The following is a 21804-nucleotide window of genomic DNA, read 5'->3' on the forward strand; positions in this document are numbered from 1 at the left end:
TAAAAGTCTGTAGCAGCAGGTAGCGAGCAGAATCCTCTCAGGTAGTCATTGCAGCTTATTTATGATGATTTAAGACTGTAATAAAATGAAATGTAATTATTGGAAGTTGGGCATAAAAAAGGAAATTAATGGGATGGGATGAGGTAAAAAAAGATGATCTGCACTGTTTATGTAGCAGACTCAGCAATAAAGGTGATAAGTGTAAATGACTTTTGCATATATATTTAAGAGTATGATGAAATACAGGCATCGTAAAAAGCCCTAGTGTATTTCTGTCTTTTGTCAGTGATGAACAGTGATTCAGGTATGGTGGAGAGATGCATCATTTCTATTCCACCGAGGCCTCCGCTCTCACGTCACGGGACAATAACCAGCTATTAATACATGCTCTCTCTTTGTGGCTGATGAATTACATCAGTTTACAATTGCTTATTATGTTATAGTTTGTGCTAAGTAATGCAGTTCTGTTCTTTTCATCATTACAAATAATTAGCAATATCGGACTTCTCTCTAAGGGTGGCACGGCGGTGCAGTGGTTAGCATTGTGGAAGAAAATGGATGGATGGACTTCTGTCCAATGGTAAAGAAGACAAGTTTAATGAATGACTGGGTGGCTGAGCAGTCTGTTGCTGGGACACCTGATAAACAGCTCACAGGACTGTAAACACAGATGCAGGCAGGAATGGTCAGTTGAGGTTTCCATCTATGAAAGCACCATGTTTTCAGCAATTTAAGATTGTGTGGAAATTCTAGCGTCTGCCACGGAGGGGCTTCATGCTGAGTTTGGAGTTTGATGTGCCCTAGCCTTGATCTAGAACATTCCCAGTTGGGGGGAGCTCCTCATGAGCTGCTGATTTACTCAACCGTCTCTAGTCTATCTTCTGTCTCTAGTCCCTTTCCCACAGACCCCCAAAAAACTGTTGACACCTGCCAAAACAGAGCTTTTGTCTGCAATAGTTAATGGAGTTAAAGACCCTTTAGACACGGGTATTTATTTGCTCTTGCTCTGATCGGAACACAAAATATTTTCAGCCCACATCCATCTCTTCCAATCCCCTACACACACTCACGATGAACAATATACATGGAGGACATGAAAGTTTGCTTGCTTGTCGCTTGCTGCTCTGCTTTCACCTTTTTCAACCTGTGATCCATTTGAAAACAGACTGGGGCAAAAAAAAAGATACAGTCATTGTCCTCCATGCTGATTTTATTCGTTACCAAAGATTTTATACAAGCCTAAGATACTATACTGCAGTGCTATTTTGACTACACATTTGATTTCTGTCGAGTGTGGTGAAAAATTATGACAAATCAGAAAAAAACCTAAAGTGTAACATCTCTTTGTTTTGCATAATGCAGCGGAGTTCTGAATTCTGACTATGAGACACATCGCCCTTTTTTCTAATAAATATTTGCCCTGCTTAGCCAAGTGAATGAGCTGGATTTTTTCAGTCTTTTAATTGTATAAAGTCATTTGGATGAATTAACATAACATGTTATTTTTATACGAGGCTGATTGATACTCTAAATTGACCGTAGGCGTGGCTGTGAGTGTGAATCATTGTCTGTCTGTATGTGTTGCCACATGGATTGGCAACCCGTCCAGGTTGAACCCTGTCTCTCGCCCGAAGGTTGCTGGCATAGGCTCCAGCCCCCTGAGACCCTTAACAGGATAAGCAGTAGAAAGTGGATGGATGGATGGTAATTATTATGTTGTATGATTCAAATGACCTCAATGAAGGATACTGCACTTTTGAACAAAATGACGGACCAACAGACAGACCAACAGCTCCTTTAACAAAAAAAAAGATCAGAATTAGCAAATTACACTCATAGATAATCTGTATTAAGGCCATAAAACATGATCCCTAATTAATGGTGATACTCGCACATACAGTAAGCTCCTCGAGGAAGTGACTGGTCCTGCATTTGTCAAGCTCTATCTCAGGACACAGGAAACAGGGATCTTTACCTGACTAGACAAGAATGTACTTACTTCTTCAAACCACAATTTACTCACTCTGGGCTTTGATTATTCTTTTTACATTTCAGAGAGACAGGAGCAATCAATTAGTCAGATCATCCATTGATGAAGATAATACTTCACATTGATGAAAATCCATCATCTATACCATTGAAGTTGAATCCAAACTGAACACTGCCCTGGTTAAAGATGAAATGAAAAAGAAATAGAGTTACTTTCAAGAGAACAATAATGTCCCCACCTGTATGTTGTGGGATCTTCACATGGCTGAATAGAGACAGAAAATTATTTCTATGCCTCATCACTAAAGAAGCTAAAGCAAGAGAAGCTAAAAAAGTCGCAAAGACAAAGCAGAAACAGAGAATGCAGGAGCAATCAAAAAATAAATCAAATTACTAAATGAGATAGAAAATAAAACTTTGAAATTATTTTATTCATTATTCAGGAAGCAGTGGGCAGACAGCAGTATAAACAAAATAAGATGTGCTCATACTAAGAAAATAGACTATCAGTTACAAAAGAAAGACTACATAATGATGAAATGGTATGTCTTTTGGTCACGACATCACGATATTTCAGTTTTCTCAACAGAAACGTTGTTTCTGCCGCCTGCCTAGGGACTACAGATGTAAATTCCTTGTAGTTAACTCTGGAGCAGCTAAAAGGCCATACATTGTCCATGTCAAATAAATAAATAAATTAAATAAGTGATGTCAACAATATCAAGACTTACAAAATCCAGGCGTGGGTGGTTTTACAATGGAATTGTGTAAAACTTCTGGAGAAGAGATTACTCCGAGACTGTGTCAGATATGTAATTGGGCACTTAAAATGGGAAAGATCCTACTTTATGGAAGAAAGCCATAATTTCTGCAATGCCATAAGAAGGCAAAGGCAAATTAGATAGTGAAAATACTGGGTCCTTTCAATGTTAAACATGTGTTGTAAAATTTACACATCAATATTGGCTCTTTCCTGAATTTATCGATCAGACACAGACTCAAGATAAGGACGTGACACATTGTGTGGCATATACATCAAAATAAGACACAAGCTATGGTTATTGGGTTGAGTGCAGGAAAGGTATTTGATTTAGTTAGATGAATCTTCCTGTATAAGATTCTGGATAAATTTGGCTTTCATGCAATAATCTGACAGTGAGAGTTAGAGACAGTGTAAGCTTCAAAATCCTTCACTTTGGAGTGTTCATGCCAGCAAGGTCGCTCCTGTCCCCTTTCTTTCTCCTTGTAGAACTTCACTGTCAACATCAGAAAAAAATAAAGAGATCAGAGGTAAACTGTGTGCATAATAATCTGCAGAGGTCCACAAATTATCAGCATTGAAGCTTTTTGAGTAGTACCAATTTTAATGGAGGCTTTAGAGGAATTTGGTCAACTGTCTGAATAGAAAATAAAAATATAAAACCTGACATTCTGGTATGAGCCTCATTCAAACACTTCCCTGTTACATATGACAAAAAGTCAGGGACATACCTTGTGATTTATCTTTCAGACAACATCACACAATTATTTGACACTGAATATATAACACTAATGTCAAAAATGAACTGAATTATTTCTTTGTTGAGCCACCTCTCATTCCTCAGCCTCACCTCAAGGATTAAGGCAATTAATGAGTTGATGGTTGATAAGTTGCTAGTTAAGTTGAGATAAGTTAATTTATTGTCATATTTGAATGGGTAAGAAACAAAGAATTAAGTACAAAATGGTACAATTATCAAAAGAGAAAGGAGATCTGGCATTGCCAGATGTGAATGTCTGTTTTGCAGCCCAATTAAGCGTTTTGGTGTGGAAAAGCATAGGGAGACTACTAATACCAGCCTGGATAGCAGACAGTAAACTGACAGATAACTTTACAAAAAAAAACTGGTTTGAATAAAAATGGCTCAAAACATTTGGCATGAAACCGTAAAAATAAAACCAGAGGGGTGCAGAGAAAATAAACATATAACCACACCATCATTGCATTTTCTTTACATATAACAGGATACATTAGACTTCTGAAATGTTGAAAAGAGCAGAAGCAAGATATTTGTAAGTAAGACATTGGGTAAGTGAAAATATGAGAGATTTGGGGTAAGCAGATGATGACATATCAGGAAAAAGATGTAGACTATACACAAAACCTTATAGCATGTAGGTACAATTGCTTTGAATATTCAGACTACTGCAGACTTAATAAGGATTTTTCCTATCACAGGGCAAACAACCCTGTCTAGGAAGGGATGGCTGGTTTAATGTTGTTTTTGCAATCAAACAGAGGACAACACTTTCTATACATCTGCAATCAGAGAAATTTTGGGTAATATGGTCAAAATGTATTGGGTATGTCATCAAAGAGAGACAGACTTGCTTCGTTTATTTCTTTTCTCAAGGTTTCCTTCTTTGTTGCACTCTTGGATAAATGCGTGAATGTGTATGAAGATGAATAAATTAAATAGAGGGCAATAGACAAAAGAAAGTTCTCAAGACATGAAAACATCACTAAATGTGATTATTTAATTTGAGTTATTTTATTTTATTGATAAGGTGATACAATATTAGCTACAGCTCCCACTAGAAACCAGTACCAATTGAACACATCCAACCAACATCCAAAACCAGTCAGTGATCATAACAAGAGTTCCCTTCACACAATAAATCAAAGTCTACCTGGAAAATATGCAGGCATCACTCCAGCCAGAGCTCATTTTGAATGTTTACAATTTCATATTACAACTGCAAACAGGCTATGATGTTTGCAAATTTACCATGTTGTTTTAATATAAATTTAACTTACAAGCATTATGAGGAAGTTAAAGTAAATACTACATGTACTGCATGTGCTATCAAAAGACAGACAGGGGACTAAGCAGTTCCCAAGACTACCAGCCTATGTCTCCATACATGCATGTGTTTGGTTACTGAGAATCAGGGAGCAGAGGACTGAGCAGAAAATATGACGGTTAGAGGAGATGGAGAGAGGACAAAGCCGCACAGAACGAAGATAAGGTCCTGACAAAGCTTTATTCCACCCAGCGAATCTCCCGAGGGCTGAATACAAAAAGAAAGAGAGAGATATTGAATGTTTGTGTGTGTGTGTGTGTGTGTGTGTGTGTGTGTGTGTGTGTGTGTGTGTGTGTGTGTGTGTGTCAGTAAGATGACTGGAGGAGCAGTCTGACAGCCCCAGGAATGCGACAAGCATACTAAGGATTTTGCAAAGTAGTCTAGAAGAAGAAAAGCAGGAACTGCTGAAGGTGAATGTCTTCATTGTCCTCCATCTTGCGACCCAAAGGACCACTATGTACATCAGCCTATGTCTCTTTCAGTGTTTTGTCTGTCTGATTTTATCGGGCTGTGTGTGTGTGTGTGTGTGTGTGTGTGTGTGTGTGTGTGTGTGTGTGTGTGTGTGTGTGTGTGTGTGTGAGAGAGATCATGTAATATGACAGCTATAGTTCTATTGCTGAAAACCAATTCCCTCACAAGGACATAGACAAGAGGTAAGTTCTATGAAACACTCATCGGTCTTTGTGGTCACATATGAATTAAGATTTGTAAAAGTCAAAGATCATGGGAAACTTTTGTCTTACATTTGACAAATTTGTAGCTAATATGGATTCTATGAAATATCTGGCATGCTTTTAAACAATTTGGGGTCATCAGAAATGTATTATCCATCTATAAAAGTAGCATCAATCTTACATCCATCTATCCATTTTCTACCTTTTAAGGGTCACAAGGGGCAGGAGCCTATCCCAGCAGCCTTCGGGTGAGAAGGAGGGTACGCCCCTGATGGGTTGCCAGTCCATCACAGGGCCAACACATATAGACAGACAACCATTCACTCTCACAGCCACCCCTACAGTCAATTTAGAGTAGCGGATTAACCTTGTCTCCTCTTGATGTCTTTGGACTGTGAGAGGAAGCCGGAGTACCGGAGAGAACCCACTCAGGCACAGGGAGAACATGGAGACTCCACACAGGAAGACCCCATGCTTGAGCTGGGTCTCAAACCTGGAGTCTTCTTGCTGTGAGGCGACAGTGCTGACCACTGCACCACCGTGCCGCCAAACATTAGAAAATTGTGATAATGATTTCATAAAGCCTGAGAACACAGGTGCTATCCTCTGCCCACCTAGGCCCTGCTGTAAAGCACATTGCTGCTGTTATTAAGGGAATGATTCACCCCATGTTATGTGTGCATATTTAAAAGGTTGATTAAAGCAATCCCTTCTGTGCTTACATGCAACACTCCAGCTGTACTGGTAGAGCTTTGCAAGTGGGGCTATATACAGCCCTCAAAATGCATTTGCCTGAGGCAAAACCAAGCCATCTAAAATCCTACACAGCTTGTTAAGGCCATTTTTGGTAACAGAAAACTTACGTTACTGGCCTCAATAAAGTCAATATCAGGTTTAGTCTGTTAAAACAAATTTTAAAAGACAGGAGCAGCTTGAGAGTGTTTTTATATGAAACAAAAATCTATGTGTCTTTAATAAATATTTGACAAATTTCAGTTATCAAAAAAAATGAAACTTTTACTTCACACTCTGTTCTTTTAGCATTTTGAAGATATCACGGAGTACCACATATTTTAATATTTGACATCATGTCCACAGAACATTCTTACAAAGAGCAGCTCGTGTGAAAGCAGTGCAGCTACCAGTGCATTAGCCAATAATTCTACTATGAATGGAATCATTTTTAGTATCTTATTGATCCGATTGATGATTCTCAGAAATACCAGGCATGGCTTCTACTGTATGATGTCATGTTTGGTTTGGCACCACCATCTTGGCACTGTGGAGTTCAGCTGACATACCTGTCTCTTCATGGGTTTCATCACTCTTGGTGCTTCTTAATCATACTATGAGCTCAATTTTATTTTAAAGAAGCTGATTTGCCACTCTGAACCTGAGCAATGAACTCAAAATTCTGCATGTGCCTTCCTGACACTTTCAGGCTGAAGTCATCTACCGTTTTGACCTTCAGATAATCTGCCTGGGAGAAGGTAGACTTGTTCTTGCTGCTGTGCTGGTCACTGCTGTACCACTTCCAGAACCATTTCTTTATTTTGATGGTGTGTAAAAGAACTACAGAGGGTTACAAAGAGAAAAGGCTACTTCAGTTTAGATATTTTGTATTTAAAACAAAATTTAAATAACTTGTAACCAATTTTGTTACATGCAGTTCATCTCTATATTAAGTTTTTAGGCAGATTTTGAGGCAACATTAAACTGTTCAAATATGTTTGGCTTGAATAAAGAGAATGAAACATGGATAAAACTCAGATGAAAGTCACTAATGACGACAGATCTCCAGCGGACACTCCCCTCTCGAAACTCCGAGTGCGCATCGTGATTTGAATGAACAGACCAACCATCGACGTCTCCGGGCGGAAGTTGCTGGCCTGCCGTCCCTCTACTCCAATCAGCGTGCAGCTCCCTTATTTGCCGTACTTTTTTGAATTGATTGCTAACAGTGGACTGACACCGTTTCTGGACTACTCCTGCTGCAGTGAGCTAGTTCACTGTAAAACAAAACAAAACAAAACAAACAAAACTAAAGACGCAACACGGCGACGATTTGGATAATCTTCCTGCTTGTCCTTAAAGATGCATCGGGACCAGACCCCAGCAGGTTTCAAGAAGAAGTATTTCTGAAGGTTTGGACAGAGCCGGAGCTTCGATCGTAACTGACTAGCTTGGTAGCTAGCCGGGATAGCTGGAAGGTCGGCTTCTTTTACCAACCAGGCTTCAACCGGTTACTTTGACCCAGGAGAACAGCCACCAACACAGTCGGTACGTTTAATATAGGATTTATTGTGCTGTTAGAAAAAGTATTAACGTTATACAATGAACAGCCTCACGTGCATCGTTATGACGTTAAAAAGTAACGTTAATTAAGTCTTAAAATCGGCCAAAAATGTCCTTTCTCCTCAAACGCATGCTGGATTTCCCCCACTTCTATAGAAAGAGTTAGAAACACAATAGTACGAAGGTTGATATATTGGTGTTACTGTACTGACCCAATGAGCTGCGTGAGGAGCAATTGTACTATCAACATTGCTGGTTTGAGGTTTCATCTTCTGTAATAATGTTAATCTTGATGTCTCGCGTTACACCGGAGTCGATGAAGATGTGTGTATTGTATGAACTGGACGTTGTCATGCAAAAAAAAAACCCAACGCCTATGGCTAACTTGGTGAAGTTATGAGAGTTCACTTCAGACTGAGGAAGTATTTGGTTTGAAGTCAGGCCGAGTTCAGTATGTGGCCTGTAGTTTGACAGTTGTCACCAGCTCCTGTTCCTCTTGCTAAGTTATGCTCCCCCCACCTCCTCCTCCTCTGTGTCTGTCTCAGTTCATTCCCTGTAACTTTTGATAGTTTGGACAGTTTGGAGCCTCCTGCTTCCTGCTATGGCTGACAGCAGCATCGTGACTTTAGGGACAGCTCGGAGTCTGCTGGTGGACTCTTCAGTCTATGATTCCAGGATCTGTGAAACCACAAAGGACCATGTGTTTCTGGGCATGGCATCTGAAGATGGGGAAGGTCAGTCTAACAAGTGTCACTGTGTTTTTTTCGTCTTCTTCCTCTTTTCTTGACCATGCATTTTTTTGTTGTAACTCCTACCCAGGAGCATTTGCACGAACATCAGAAGTCACCTGGATACTGATCAATGATTTCAACCTGTAGGCAGCTGCTTTAGATATTAAACGTGATGTGTTGATCGGACTACAGGCCTCACAAGAGTTTGTGATGCTTTTTGGGAATTCAGATCGAAGTTATTTATAATGGTCAATAGTTCAGCTTAAGTTTAGGAATATTACAGGCTTCAGTTTTATTTGTCCTATCTGTAACGTGGATCAGAAATGTATTTTCTACTATACACTATTGATTTATTAGTGGTTATTCAGCAACAGAAACCAAAGTCATGTCTAACCTAATTTCATTGTGGGATATTAGAAGCACCTAGTGGCTGACGATTTGCATGTAGGACTATCGAGGAGAACCATTTTTTTCCCCCTGCCTTATTTCAAGTACTGTTTTGTGTTTCTCCATCCCCTTTCTCCCTGTGTTTACACTATTACACCCCCCCCCCCCCCAAGATATTCTGCCGAAGGTGGTAACCAGGGTTGTTGTGGTTGGAGAAGCAGGCAGGAATGAAGCACTGGTCAAAGCTCTGCAGGTATGTCATTCCTCTATGTGGCGGATCTCTGTGACTCCAGCGTGTCAAAATCACTGCTGCGTTGAAAATTAGGGCCAGGAAACACTGTTTTAGGGATGATACCAATTCTTATTACTACTGCTTCACAATAACTTTCTCCTGGTGTTCATTGTTTGACTATTATGGATTTAACCCTAGATTTTTTTCTCAGGTGGAGATACCTTAATCTTACAACTCATTGGACATTATATTCCTCGTTCACAAGCATGAAAGCATTGGACATGTTGCTTCATATGTGCGCACAGCTTTAGACGTGACTATGTGTGTTTGCAGAAGGAGCAGAGACACAGAGGCAGCAGCTGGTCAAGTCCAGTCTTAATGAGATACCAAGAAAGTGTTTTTTGCCTTTCAGGCATTCATAAATAGATCTCTTGAGCTCACAAAGAGCTTTTTTCCCCTCTGCATGACTTCTTTGCGACTCCAGAATGCAGAAAGAGCCATCCTTTTATATTTAGCTTGAAGCTAATGGTGATTAATGGCTGACTGGGTTGCAATTTAGGGGTGGGTTGACAAAGTACAATTCTGATATGTGCTGTATCGGAGAGAGTGTCAATTTTGACTTCATTTTCATTGAAAAGCCCGTTAAAGGTTATGGTTTCTTTTTATGAAAATCTATCCAACAAAGATGTTACACCAAGTCTGTAGATGATAATGTGTATGTTGAATATTTAATTGAAAATAATATTTTGACACACAGCGACACATATCGCACCTTTGAAACATGGTGTGATTTGAAAATTGCAGTTGGCCAAATTGTGATTAATTTCCATCAATTTTGCTGCTCTATTGGCCAATAACAGCTAAAGCAACAGATAAACAGCAAAGCCATTACAAATAAGCGTTCATTCTGGTTCACCACAGATTCACTGTGGGACCAAGCGTTACCATTTTTTTTTTGGGCAGTTTTGTTGCTGTAGCCATTATAAGCTTCAACCCTGCCAAGGAAAAAAAAAGTGGTAATGGAAGTGGAAACACTGCTATGTATGTGTGTGTGTGTGTGGCCATGTGAAGGTGATTTGGAGGCGTGGCAGCAGACAGAGTGCTGCTAGAATGACTTCCTTCCTCTGCAGTGTTCCTGAGCCTGTCACTTCCTTCCCGCCGATCTGCAGCACAGCAACATCCATAGACATCTGCCCACAGCTCCATCAGAGCACTCCCGATTGCCTGCCTGACCGCCCACCGCCATTGCTCCCTTAGTCTACAGAAATAGAGCCCCCCCCCCACCATTTCTTCACATTGCCTTCATTTTCTGTCTGCTTTTCTTTTTCTCCTTTCTTTCTGCCGCCCAAAGGGCTTTGAACTTTAAAAACATTTGCATTAAGAGAAATGTCTCTGCTTTTCCAGCCGACCCCCTCGGGAGATTGGTATTTGTTTGAAGTTACTGTATTCAGACTTTGGAAGCACATAGACCCTGCCCCCTTTTTTTCTTGCCTCCTCCTTCCTGAGTCCTTAAACTCAGTCATTCTCAATGTTATCCTTGTGAAGATAATTTTCTTCTGACCTACCCTCCCTCAGTCTTCTTCCCTTCTTTTTTTGCATTTTTTCCCCTCATATTCGCCTCTGAAATGCAAGTGTTTGACATCCACTTCCTGCTGATTGGTTTTTACAGGCCATCCGAGTCATGGAGGTACCAGTGGTAAAGTTAAGAGGAGGCGAGTCGGATGCCGAGGAGAACATGATGATTAAATCTATAGTCAATATGGTACAGTAGTGTGTGTGCCTCCATATGACTGTTGGATAATTGGATGGGAATTGCTGCATGAGTGTTGATTCACACTGGATCTGTCCTCAATCTTTGTGTGTGTGTCCAAGCCACTAATGGTGAATATTTAAGTATGAATCATATAACACTTCATATTTGCTTCACTCTTAACATTTGCCCTCAAATTCCACTGCAGGTTTCTTAAGTGATTCTTTGTATTTACTTTCATGGCAAATATCAGGCTCGTAACCCACACGATAGTTGAAGACCCCTGGACTGAGCAATGCTCTTGAGAAACCTGGATTTTTTTTAGGGCCCTCTGCTGTTAAAGATGCATGTGAAAAGAGAATGTGCTTAGCTTATCATAAACACTCTTACTCAATTCAAACAAATGCTCAAGGCCAGTGAGGCTGGACATGCACCAGTGGAGAGTTGTAGGGTGACATGGAGCTGTACGGAATATTTCGGAGTAGATTAGGCCCATCTGTTTGCCTGCGGTGATCTGGGTTAATGTCTCAATGAATAAAGCCAGGTGTGATATGTTCAGTCCTGAGGCCACATTTATAAAGCTGTGCTCAGGAAAGCTTCTTACGGATGACATACTGTCAAAACACAGAAATTGTGTGCACGCAAAAATTTCCTGATTCATGAAACAGTGTACACACACTCGTCCATTGTCTTTCTCTTTTTAATCCACTGACTGGCAATGTACCTATTTGACATTTGCCTGGCATCCCGCCCTTGACACACCCCAATTCAAGCTTAAATGTAAAATAGCTTGTGAATGTTGATTGAAGGACACCTGCCCACTGAACAGTGGTTCCTCACAATCACTGCAACCGCATCGTGATTAGTGCTGATGTTGAGGATGTGCAGTATCATGATTGTAATTTGTTACTGGCTTAATTTTCACACCTTTCCCATATATGCAACACAATCCATGTGCAGGTGGTGAAGTGTGCATGGCGACTGCCATCATGTCTCTTGCGTCTGACCACTCATGTTCCCTGCAGCCATTTTACACTCTAAAACTACATGAAAACTAAAGCGATACTTGTTGATGCCCAGAACATTAGAAAATCTGTCCATCCATTTTCTATACTTATCCTGTTAAGTGTTGCAGGGGGGCTGGAGCCTATCCCAGCAGCCTTCGGGTGAGACCCTAACCCTAACGCTGGTGAGGTCGTCAGTCCAGTGCAGGGCCAACGCATAGACAGACAAACATTCACTGTCACAGCCACACCTTCGGTATATTTAGAGTTTTTAATTAACCCAGTCCCCTCTTGCATATCCTTGGACTGTGGGAGGAAGCCGGAGAACCTGGAGAGAACCCACACAGGCACAGGGAGAACATGCAGACTCCACACAGAAAGATCCCCTGCTTGGTCCGGGGCTTGAACCAGGAGCCTTCTTGCTGTGAGGCAACAGTGCTAACCACTGCACCACCATGCCACCAAACATGAGAAAATGTGATAATGATTTCATATAGCTTGAGAGCACAGGTGCTATCCTCTGCTCAGGTGGTAGTCACAACAAGAGTGCTTAGCAGAGCAGTCTTTTCAATTAGATGTTCTCTGTATCATTTCAAATTCAATATTGTTTGTGAAATTGCCACTACAGCTCAACAAGTGCATTTAGTAACACATCTTGACATATGTGATAACATAAATCAAATTAATGTTATCAAAATAGATATTTGACAGGCATCATTTTATATCTCTCGTCTATTCAAATCTCACTGTCAGTGTTGCCACTTTCCTTCCACTCTAAAATATCAATATGCACGGATCCAAGTATCGGTGGAGCATCAATTTTGTTTTATCTGCTCAGAAAGTGGCATATGCCTTCTTCTGTACCTAAGGCAAATGAGGACACCCCCCCCCCCCCCCCCCACCACCACTCTCATATACTCACCCACTCTTAATTCTAACCGGGCTAAACATCCTTGATGTTACTCTGAATTAGACATGCAGACGTAAGATTGGTGCTGATGTCCTCATCTCATCTTTGGAACTGGTGCAGCTGCTTACCATCCAATAACACATAATTATAACATTTGTGTGTGTGTCACTGCTTGTACTGCTGCACTTGTCTTGCTTGAACTAATTGTTGTGGTGCAACGTATTCCGAGGGTCATTTCACTCTTCTGGCTACAAGCACTGCTGCACTTAGCTGGTTTGTTTGCTCTGTTTGTTTGTTTTCAGTTATTGACGCTATTGATTTGCACAACTCTTCTCCAATTCAGAGCACCACTTGTGCAAGTATCTGATCTGAGCCTGCAGCACTGATCAGGTGTCTACAGTATGCGTGAGAGTGAAGGACTGTACACTGCAGACTTTGTTTACACTTATTTTTCTAGATCAGGGGTGGGCAGTCATGTGCCATGGAGGGCCGTGTGTATGCAGGTTTTCCTTCCAACCCAACACTTTAACAGGTGATTTCACTGATTAACACTCTTCTGTGGCTGAAGGTGTGTTAATCAGTGGAATCACCTGTTAAAGTGTTGGGTTGGAAGGAAAACCTGCATACACACGGCCCTCCATGGCACATGGTTGTCCACCCCTGTTCTAGATGGATTAAATACTGGTCCCGACCTTGGACTCTTGACTCTATGATTGAACAGTATTTTTAGGTAATATAGACTTTCTATGAGAAAGTGGTGCTTGATGTATTTTATTAGGCAATATTGAACAAAGGACAAGTATATTCAAAGGGCTTGTGTAACCCAAAATCTTTTATTAAAATGTTGTAGAAATGGCCTATTGGTACAGAGTTGGTCATTGTTCGATTGCTGCCTATTGTGTCATACACTATATGTCCGTGTCAGGAATTGGAACTGTATTAATACCATACAATTACGAAATAGTTTCAAAAGTAAATGCTATCTTTCCAAATGTTAGATGATTAGTATTGATTGGAAGGTTGTGTGTAAATATGTGAGTATATTGATATTATAGAGATGGTCTGCTGATTTTACTCTTAGTGAGTCAAGATGCACTGCGGCCATTTCTAACGCACTTGTCTGTCACACTCGGGTTATTGGCTGCTTAATTGTGCAAGTGTAGCTTTTGCTGAATCAGTCTATCATTCTCTGCGTCATCCCCCCCATACTGTGATCTTTCCCATCAGGACATCAACACACCATGCATAATGACCAACAACATCCAAGAATTTGGAGATGAAGAGAACACTGAATTTGAGACGGTGTTCGTCCTCCAAGACTTTGACTCTTCTGACTACAACTACCTCTACAAGCATGACAGCCGCATTGTTGGTCCTCCTGTTGTGCTGCACTCCACTCTGAAGGAGGAAGTAAGTTGTTATTTCTCTCAAGCACACACTTGCATGTCACACTAGATTGACACACAGTCAGGTCATGTCATCAAAATGTGGGCACCTATAATTCACTCTTTAGATTTTTAAACATATTCAAAGGGCAAAGTCATTGCCTCTCTTTGAAATGATTGCTGTTTGACATACAGTGTGTTGTCCTTCGTTTGACCACAGGCGAGCCAAACCTCTCGTTCAAATTGCAGTAAGCAAAAAAGGATAAACCTCTAGTTTAAATCGCAGTAAGCAAAAATGCGTGATAGCTCTGAACAGGATGATTAAAAGGAGCTGCCTTGGCTGGCAGTGCTTTAGATGCTCCAACTGTGGCTGCTATCAACAAGACAAAGTGCTCTGCACACTTGTTTCATGAAGAAATAAGATATTCTCACAGCAGCATGCTGCAATCTTGGGTGTAATAAAGATGTGCCTCTCTTGATAACAGAAGGGAATGCTGTTGAGCCTTGTTGTAGATTGCACCCATACTATTCAAAAGGTCCCAAAAGAAGATCTGCTCTGCTTCAAATGGAGGTTGATTTCCTATTATTTATTAAAATTTCAGAAGATTATACTTGTCTGTCTTAAAAACTATGAAGTGTTGACCGACTGCGCAGGGGACTGTCTTTCCCCTACTTTGCATTAGTTGGTTGTTATGTGTCTTTCTTAAAACTTCTGCTGGATTCACCAGTCTCCCTGTTCACAGCCAATACCTTTTTCCTGTCGTCCTCTGTACTCCACCACCATGTTGAACCTGTCGCTCTGTTTCACTGGCTTCAGGAACAAAGAGGAAATGGTGAGTTCATTAATACAATATTACTATTGGAGGCTGGGAAGCCCCTTGTTGTTCCATCTTGTATTTGTCTTCCCTTCCTCCTTCATTTCCTTTCTGTCTTCCTTTTCTCCTGATTAAAGAAATACACATTTTTGTGTTCACATGTGGATACCTTCCTGATTGATAGGGTTAGAGTGCAACAGCAAGGTATTTGGATAGAGGAGGATATAAGTCAGTTAGGAAGTATACTACATATTGACTGTGGTTTTAAAGATGTGTTGTCTCAATAATGGAAAAACCAATGGGCTGATTTTAGTAGTTTCATGCATTGGTCAGGCACCACAAAAATGTACCTGCCAGGAAAAAGCCTGGTCCACTGTGGTCTTTCTCTCTTTATCTTAACCCTGTGCCCATTGCTTTACTGTCCCTGTAGAAGAACTTGGTGAATCTGGTTCATCACATGGGGGGCATTATTCGGAAGCACTTCAGCACCAAGGTTACCCATCTCATCGCTTCCTCCACTCATGGAGAGAAATACAGGGTTTGTATTTATTAACTCATTGTTGTGTCTTTGCTGTCTACTTACCATGTGATTACCTGACATTAACACAGAAGTACAGTAGGGTTGCATGATGTTGACATGTTGCATCTCTCTTTAAAGCTTTGGCAATAGACTCTGATGTTTCTTTGAAATGGCCTGAGGCTATTTTAAATCTGAACTATAATATGAATTATTAACGATAATGGTGATACAAACTAGAAACAGACAAAGAAAATGGATGCACAATGATGGATGGGGGTTGAAGGAGAAGGCAGCGGACAAGAGATGGCTTTTAAGGCAGGATTAAGGAACAGTGAGGGATGCAGGCCCTGTGCACACCTGGTATTAAGAGCTGGCCGCTTGTGTGTGCTGTGTTTTTACTTGGCTTTAAAATGTGTATTTTTGACCACTTGTGATTGGATCTTACTCTTCTTCTCAGTGTGTAAATAAATATCTGCATTACTTCCATATACAACATTTTTAATTTGCTTATATACTTACTTGTTGGACTCGTGATATAAAAGTGAGTGTTGTGATATTGTGAGAGTGATCTTTTCACAGTGTTTATCAATGGCAAGTTAGAAGTAGAAGAGAGAGAGAAATCAAAACATTACAGGCTCTATCGGTTCCTCAACATGTTTTTGACAGACCAGACCACCCTATCTGAATGTGGTCACATTCATTGGATACTATGATCCTCCTGTCCACTTTTGATCAAACTGCTCAGAATACTGTACAGGATAGATGGATAGATATAATATATATGAGCTGGGCAGTTTATTCAGTTTTATTTTCAATTACAGTTTTGATGTCTGATGATTTTTTCTTCATGTTAAAATGATTACGGTACTGTGTCAGATTCTGTTTTGTTTCTCATTTTGATGGCATGATAGAAAAAGGAAAGGAATACCTTTCAGATAGCCTGGCATTTTGTTGAATCATTAAACTTCCCCTGTGTTCAAAACAAAGAAAAAAAATACTTGTTATTCATGGCATTGAACCTCACTTTCTGATAAAGGTGTGTGTGTGTTTCTTGGTCTTTCTTGATGAGTTGGGCTGTGATTGTGGAGTTCTCTCAGCTGATGTGAATGAGTGTCTCAGGAGATGCTCAGACACAGACGTAACTGCACTTGTTAGGTGAAAGCAGCAACTCATAGAAGTGGACTTTATGTGAAAGGATGGCTCAGCGTTGACCTGGCCCATTTTGAGCAGGCGCTGCAGTAGTTAATATACTTGTAAGTTTTACCAAACCCAGCTGAATTCCCAAAGTGTCCTCGACTGATGTCAAAAAATTGTGATAGAATTCCCACTTGGATTCTTCTTTGAGCTGCATTCACAGCATGGCCGTTTCCATGGGGGTGATGATATAGATGGATGGGGGATAAATAGATCGACACAAGTCACTGTCTTGGCATCTCTCTGCATAAAGGAACAGAGGATTGATGCTCTGTTTCTCTCAGTCATCTCTGGCAAGGATTTTAGGTTTCACATTATATTTTTTCTTTTATTCTCTCCCCCCACCCCATTATTCCTTTTAACTTCAGCTCACCCTCTCCCATTTTCCCACTGTAACATGTTGTAGGGGAGTATTTTGTTCCAGCAGAGTAAGAGAGAATGCAGAAACAATGGCCACAGTTAAGGCTGTTTTCTATGTAAATGTGAAAGGTTACTTAAGAAGGGCCAGATGAACCATTTCAAACATGGAGCCTTTGTTACTTGTTTTAGTATCTGAACTGTACCTGTTATATTCCAATTTGGATCTGGAAGGAGAGGGAGAGATGAGCATTATATAGAGGAATTGTTTGAAGATGTGATAAAATGATTGAGTATTGTCATGCTTTTCTTTTTATGTCTGCCTCATCTCTTGACGGAATATTTATTCATTTGCTCTTGATGTGATTCCTGATCTTTCAGTTGGCTGTGTGTATGGGGACACCGATTCTCACTCCATCGTGGATTTATGAGGCCTGGAAGAGAAGAGATGATGTGTGAGTTGAAAATCTTTGAAGGATTTTATTGTTCTGTTGAATGTGTGTTTTAGCATTAGCATTATTTTTTACTTGTCTATTTAAAGCAGGTGTGTGATGAGACATTCATCTCAAGGGTTAACATTTGAAACAAAAATTGAATGATGAAAATATGTGACTTACAAAAGTCTTAGTTTACTTTAGTCTTGCTGGAGCCCAGTTAGGCAGAAACACACTGTTTAGCATACAACTTCAGTAAATTTTACCATCACAAGTTCAACTATTACAATTGCTAAATATGACCAGAGAAGTCTGATATTCTCCTGGAGAAACCTTTTCCACTGTCAATCTGAATTGAAATATAGTTTGAAATAATAGGGTCTTCACCTGAAGTACCTTCAGGCTCAGGCCCTAATTACAGTCAGTAAAGCACATATAACATGATAGTTTGGCTGTTTTTAAAATTTTAGAATTCATTTTTATTTATTGATTTATACATTCATTATTATTTCATTAAATCATGCATGAATGACTGACAAAGTCAAAGCAGGGTCACTGGAATGTTGATTTATTCCCACTCACCCTCACCTTATCTGCTAGTACGTGCATACATGTACCGCAAAATTACATGGAGGCTTAGGCTTATTAAATTGGGTATTCAGAGGGGGAGGCTGACTTTAATTCAGTCATTTTGGTGATATAACAATTCACTATTAGCTCAACAATCACTCTGTGGTTGAGTAAAACATGACAGGAGGCCATGGCATGTACATGTTTTAAGAGTGCAGACAGAACAGATGTAAATCTGGCCTTTCTGTGTATTTTTGGAACAAGTGCTGTTCATGTAGTAAAGAGGGTTGTGATCAAGTTAGTGTGGCTGCTCAGATCCCTGTTTTCAGTGCGCTCTCATGCTGTTAGTGTTGAGGTGCTCAGCCCAACACATCAGAGAAACAGTGTAGATGAAGAGCAGAGGAGCGGAGGTGTGAATGTATTTCTTCTATTGTGGGCATGACTTTCCTCATATCGATGCATATCACATTTTCATGTTGTGGCAAAATATCATGGCAGGGTATTTTGTCACAAGTCCCACTTGTCTTTGCAAGGTGCTGGAGAAGTTAGTGAGTCCAAACGATGAAAAAATCATCCATACACTTAAATTGATGCAGGATTTAGTCCATTTTTTACCTGTATTTACATATCATATATTGTTTACCAGCAAGTTTCAAAGCAGGAAATACACAAAATGGAATCAATTACATTTGTGGTCCTGACATGAGGTCAATCAGAGGCAGTTTTGTCCATGGCGGCAAAACTCCGCAACACCCCACCCCACCCCCCACCCCTGTTTGTGTATCTGTTTTGTGACAACAGTGACATGTTTGACAGTACGTTGTGTCCTACATGACCATCTATAAAGGCCATTCCACGCAGGAGATGAGGAGTTTCGAACAGAGTTCAAAGTGCCTCCATTCCAGGACTGCATCCTCAGTTTTTGGGGTTTCTCAGAAGAAGAAAAGACTAACATGGAAGAGAGGACTCTCAAACATGGTCAGTGATTCATTGTTAGAACATGGACGCTGATGTAGTTTTGGTGTTGGAAGGGCTGTAAAAATGTCAAGATCACACTCCAAACTATAGAAAATGAGTATTATTATTATTTTCTGCATTCATCCTTGTCACTGACTTGTTACAGTTTGTAAGGTGTGATTTTCAATTTGGTGATGACAGTAAATTTTTATCACAGCTATCTAAACCACTGATAGAGGTGAAATGTATCACAAAACTTGTATCACTGGTTTTTGAATTGCAGATCAGATCATTTTTCAGATCACCCAAATAAGACGGGGTATTATTTTGCTCTCAATTTATTTAGTGAAATACTTTACCTGTAAATCTGTCTCTTTGTGATGATAAAGGCTCAAATCAAGATGAATACTTAAGCCATAGTTATGGTCAATTGGTTGCTAGAATAATGAAGGTTGATGGTTCGGGGATGTTGAATGAATTAATAATGGTCAAAATAGACAGCAGCGATCCTTTGACAGTTTCTCACGGGGGGGGGGGGGACACTACAGACACAGCATCTAAGCTATTGCAGCCCCCATTTCTACGTGTCTTTTTCCAAGCAAAGTGTATATAGACAATGACTCTAGAGAAATGCATTACTGGTTGGATTTCTGAAGATGACTTTCACTGCTGAGAAGCCTGCGCTTCTTGTCCTGACAAGACAAGATGAGACACTGTTAATTATCATTTAAACAGCAGCAGGTAGAGTGAAATGTCTGTGAGTTTCAGTGATACATGGGATCAAATAAGTCCTTCAGGTGGGCGACTGATGGGTGGATGGTTTATTCATACAGGCTAACGTTAGTGTAAGAGTCTGCTTATTCATCAAGGCTCTGGTCCACTCTTAGAGGGAGCAGAGCACTGAACAGCACAAATAAATTGCAGTTTATCCACAGTTCTTGTGTGCTGAACCGTGTGATTCATTGCACCACTAATGGATGAAATTTTCCAGTACCTGATCACATAACTGCAGAGTGGAATCTTAGCCGAAGTAGTATAGTTTAAAATAAGTAAAACTGCATTTGTCTGTATACATATGAACCATTTGAAAATCATCACACTTTCTGGATGTAGGTGGCAGCTATCTTGAGGTTGGAGATGAGAGGTGCACACACTTGGTGGTGGAGGAAAACTCAGTCAAGGAGCTGCCATCGTCTTCCCCCAAGATCTATGTGGTCAAGCAGGAGGTAGGCTTCTAGTCCTCCAGCACTGATGATGACCTGAAATGTCTTCTGGTAAAAGTTTAAATTGTTTATAGAGTGAAATATGTAAACTGATAACTTTAAAAATCACATTTTAGATTATGTCCAAAAATCCTACTCAGTAAAATATTATAATTTCAAAACTAATAAACACAATGCAAGGTAGTTTGTCCTGTTTCCACAGAAAAACAGGTTTGACACTTCAGTGATACTTGCCGAGTACTATTTCAGAAAAAAAAGTCATACGTATACTCTGCCCAAAACTGCAATAGGAAGATGCAGACACAAGGGTCCTCTGTTTGTTTTTTTTCTCCTAAACAGAATACCAGATGATCATCTTATCTTATTTCTTGTGGGTTGAAACTCAATCGATATGGCCTCTGCTCAACTTCTCTCAGTTGCTTTCACGAGAGGGATCAATAATAGATTTCCCCTCCTAGTGGATGAATAATTTGAATCAAGGTAGAGAGGTAGTTTAACCCTTGCGCAATTATTATTTTTTTTTTTCACTGGCATTGTTTTTTGGAAGGATAGTGAGTGTTCTTTGAGTTTCAGGACTATTTTGTCTTTTGCAGCTGTGTTTGAAAAAAGTTTCCTCTCTTTATGATAGTGGTTCTGGGGAAGCATTCAGATGGATGCTCGAGCTGGAGAGTCCATGTACCTCTATGAGAAGGTGAGTTTACTGTTTTTTTTGTATGTTCTGCATATTTATTAGCAAACACTCACCTGAATGGTATTTATCAAGAACACAGACAACACAAGGGTTGGTCACTATCTAATATTCAACACCGTTAAATCTTACCCCAATTTGGCCATGGTATAAAGTATTACTGTGGGGTTTTTTTTCTTCCGTGAGTTGAAAGGAAGAGATCTAAGGCTGCCTCTCTGACCCTCTTATCAACTTTTGTGTCCAGTGGGAGGTTATCGAGGTGAAGCTGGTGAATTGACGGACAACATTAAGTATATAATTATCAATAGTGATGACTGGTGGTGCCTATGTATATTGTGCCAGAATGTTTGTCAATGGTCAGACTGAAGTCTTTGCTGGCAGTGGAGAAATGACCCAACAATGACAGGAGTTCTTGGTTGGTGTTCGGATCAGGATTGCTCAGGCATCGGCACACAGCACGTCCCTGATAAACTGCACAGGAACTGGAGTAGACGAAAGCAATGTTCAAGGGCATCTGGTCTTTCCCACACTTCCTGGAGTTGGGCATTGAAAAATCATGTCTACCATAGTCTCGCATACCCAGATGTCCCTCAGTGTTGCTTTTCCAGGACAGGAGAACTGACTGGCTGAGCCAGTCATCGCTCTTCTTTTGCAGGGAAATATGCACTGACTTGTTCATATTTCTGGAAACCAATCATAATCTTAATGGGTGGGTTTAAGCCCAGGAAGCAGCGACAGTGCAGTTGCAAGAAAACATTCCAGGGAACCACAACAGGCCACTCGTAACTGAGACTTTTTTTTCCATAACCGATGGGCAAACGTACAAGAGTGTCTCTTTGACAGCA

General features: G+C 40.3%; 1 protein-coding gene and 1 long non-coding RNA gene across 8 annotated transcripts in view; one reads left to right on the forward strand and one right to left on the reverse strand.

The window, feature by feature from the left end:
- Window positions 1-2446: 2446 nt before the first annotated feature.
- Window positions 2447-7748, reverse strand: LOC147250408 (uncharacterized). The gene is made up of 3 exons (XR_015119340.1): window positions 7367-7748; window positions 6809-7079; window positions 2447-3245 (listed from the first exon to the last, which is right to left on the reverse strand). It is a non-coding gene; the product is annotated as an uncharacterized LOC147250408 (long non-coding RNA).
- ect2 (epithelial cell transforming 2) overlaps window positions 7347-21804 on the forward strand; it is a 52536-nt gene continuing 38078 nt past the window's right edge. For 2 of the 7 annotated variants that reach the window (XM_086225307.1, XM_086225311.1), the window contains exons 1-11: window positions 7347-7787; window positions 8348-8536; window positions 9094-9173; window positions 10822-10914; window positions 14044-14226; window positions 14945-15034; window positions 15447-15554; window positions 17469-17542; window positions 18939-19069; window positions 20162-20274; window positions 20900-20962. In XM_086225307.1, coding sequence (XP_086081433.1) covers window positions 8404-8536; window positions 9094-9173; window positions 10822-10914; window positions 14044-14226; window positions 14945-15034; window positions 15447-15554; window positions 17469-17542; window positions 18939-19069; window positions 20162-20274; window positions 20900-20962 — 1068 coding nt within the window. In that variant the 5' untranslated portion in view covers window positions 7347-7787; window positions 8348-8403. The remainder of the gene's footprint in view (window positions 7788-8347; window positions 8537-9093; window positions 9174-10821; window positions 10915-14043; window positions 14227-14944; window positions 15035-15446; window positions 15555-17468; window positions 17543-18938; window positions 19070-20161; window positions 20275-20899; window positions 20963-21804) is intronic. The other 5 variants (XM_086225308.1, XM_086225310.1, XM_086225312.1 and 2 more) reach the window with 5 other exon arrangements.

The sequence above is a fragment of the Aulostomus chinensis genome, chromosome 14 (assembly GCF_037954235.1).
Source record: "Aulostomus chinensis isolate RoL2024-O1b breed Wild chromosome 14, RoL_Achi_v1.0, whole genome shotgun sequence".
Taxonomy (NCBI): domain Eukaryota; kingdom Metazoa; phylum Chordata; class Actinopteri; order Syngnathiformes; family Aulostomidae; genus Aulostomus; species Aulostomus chinensis.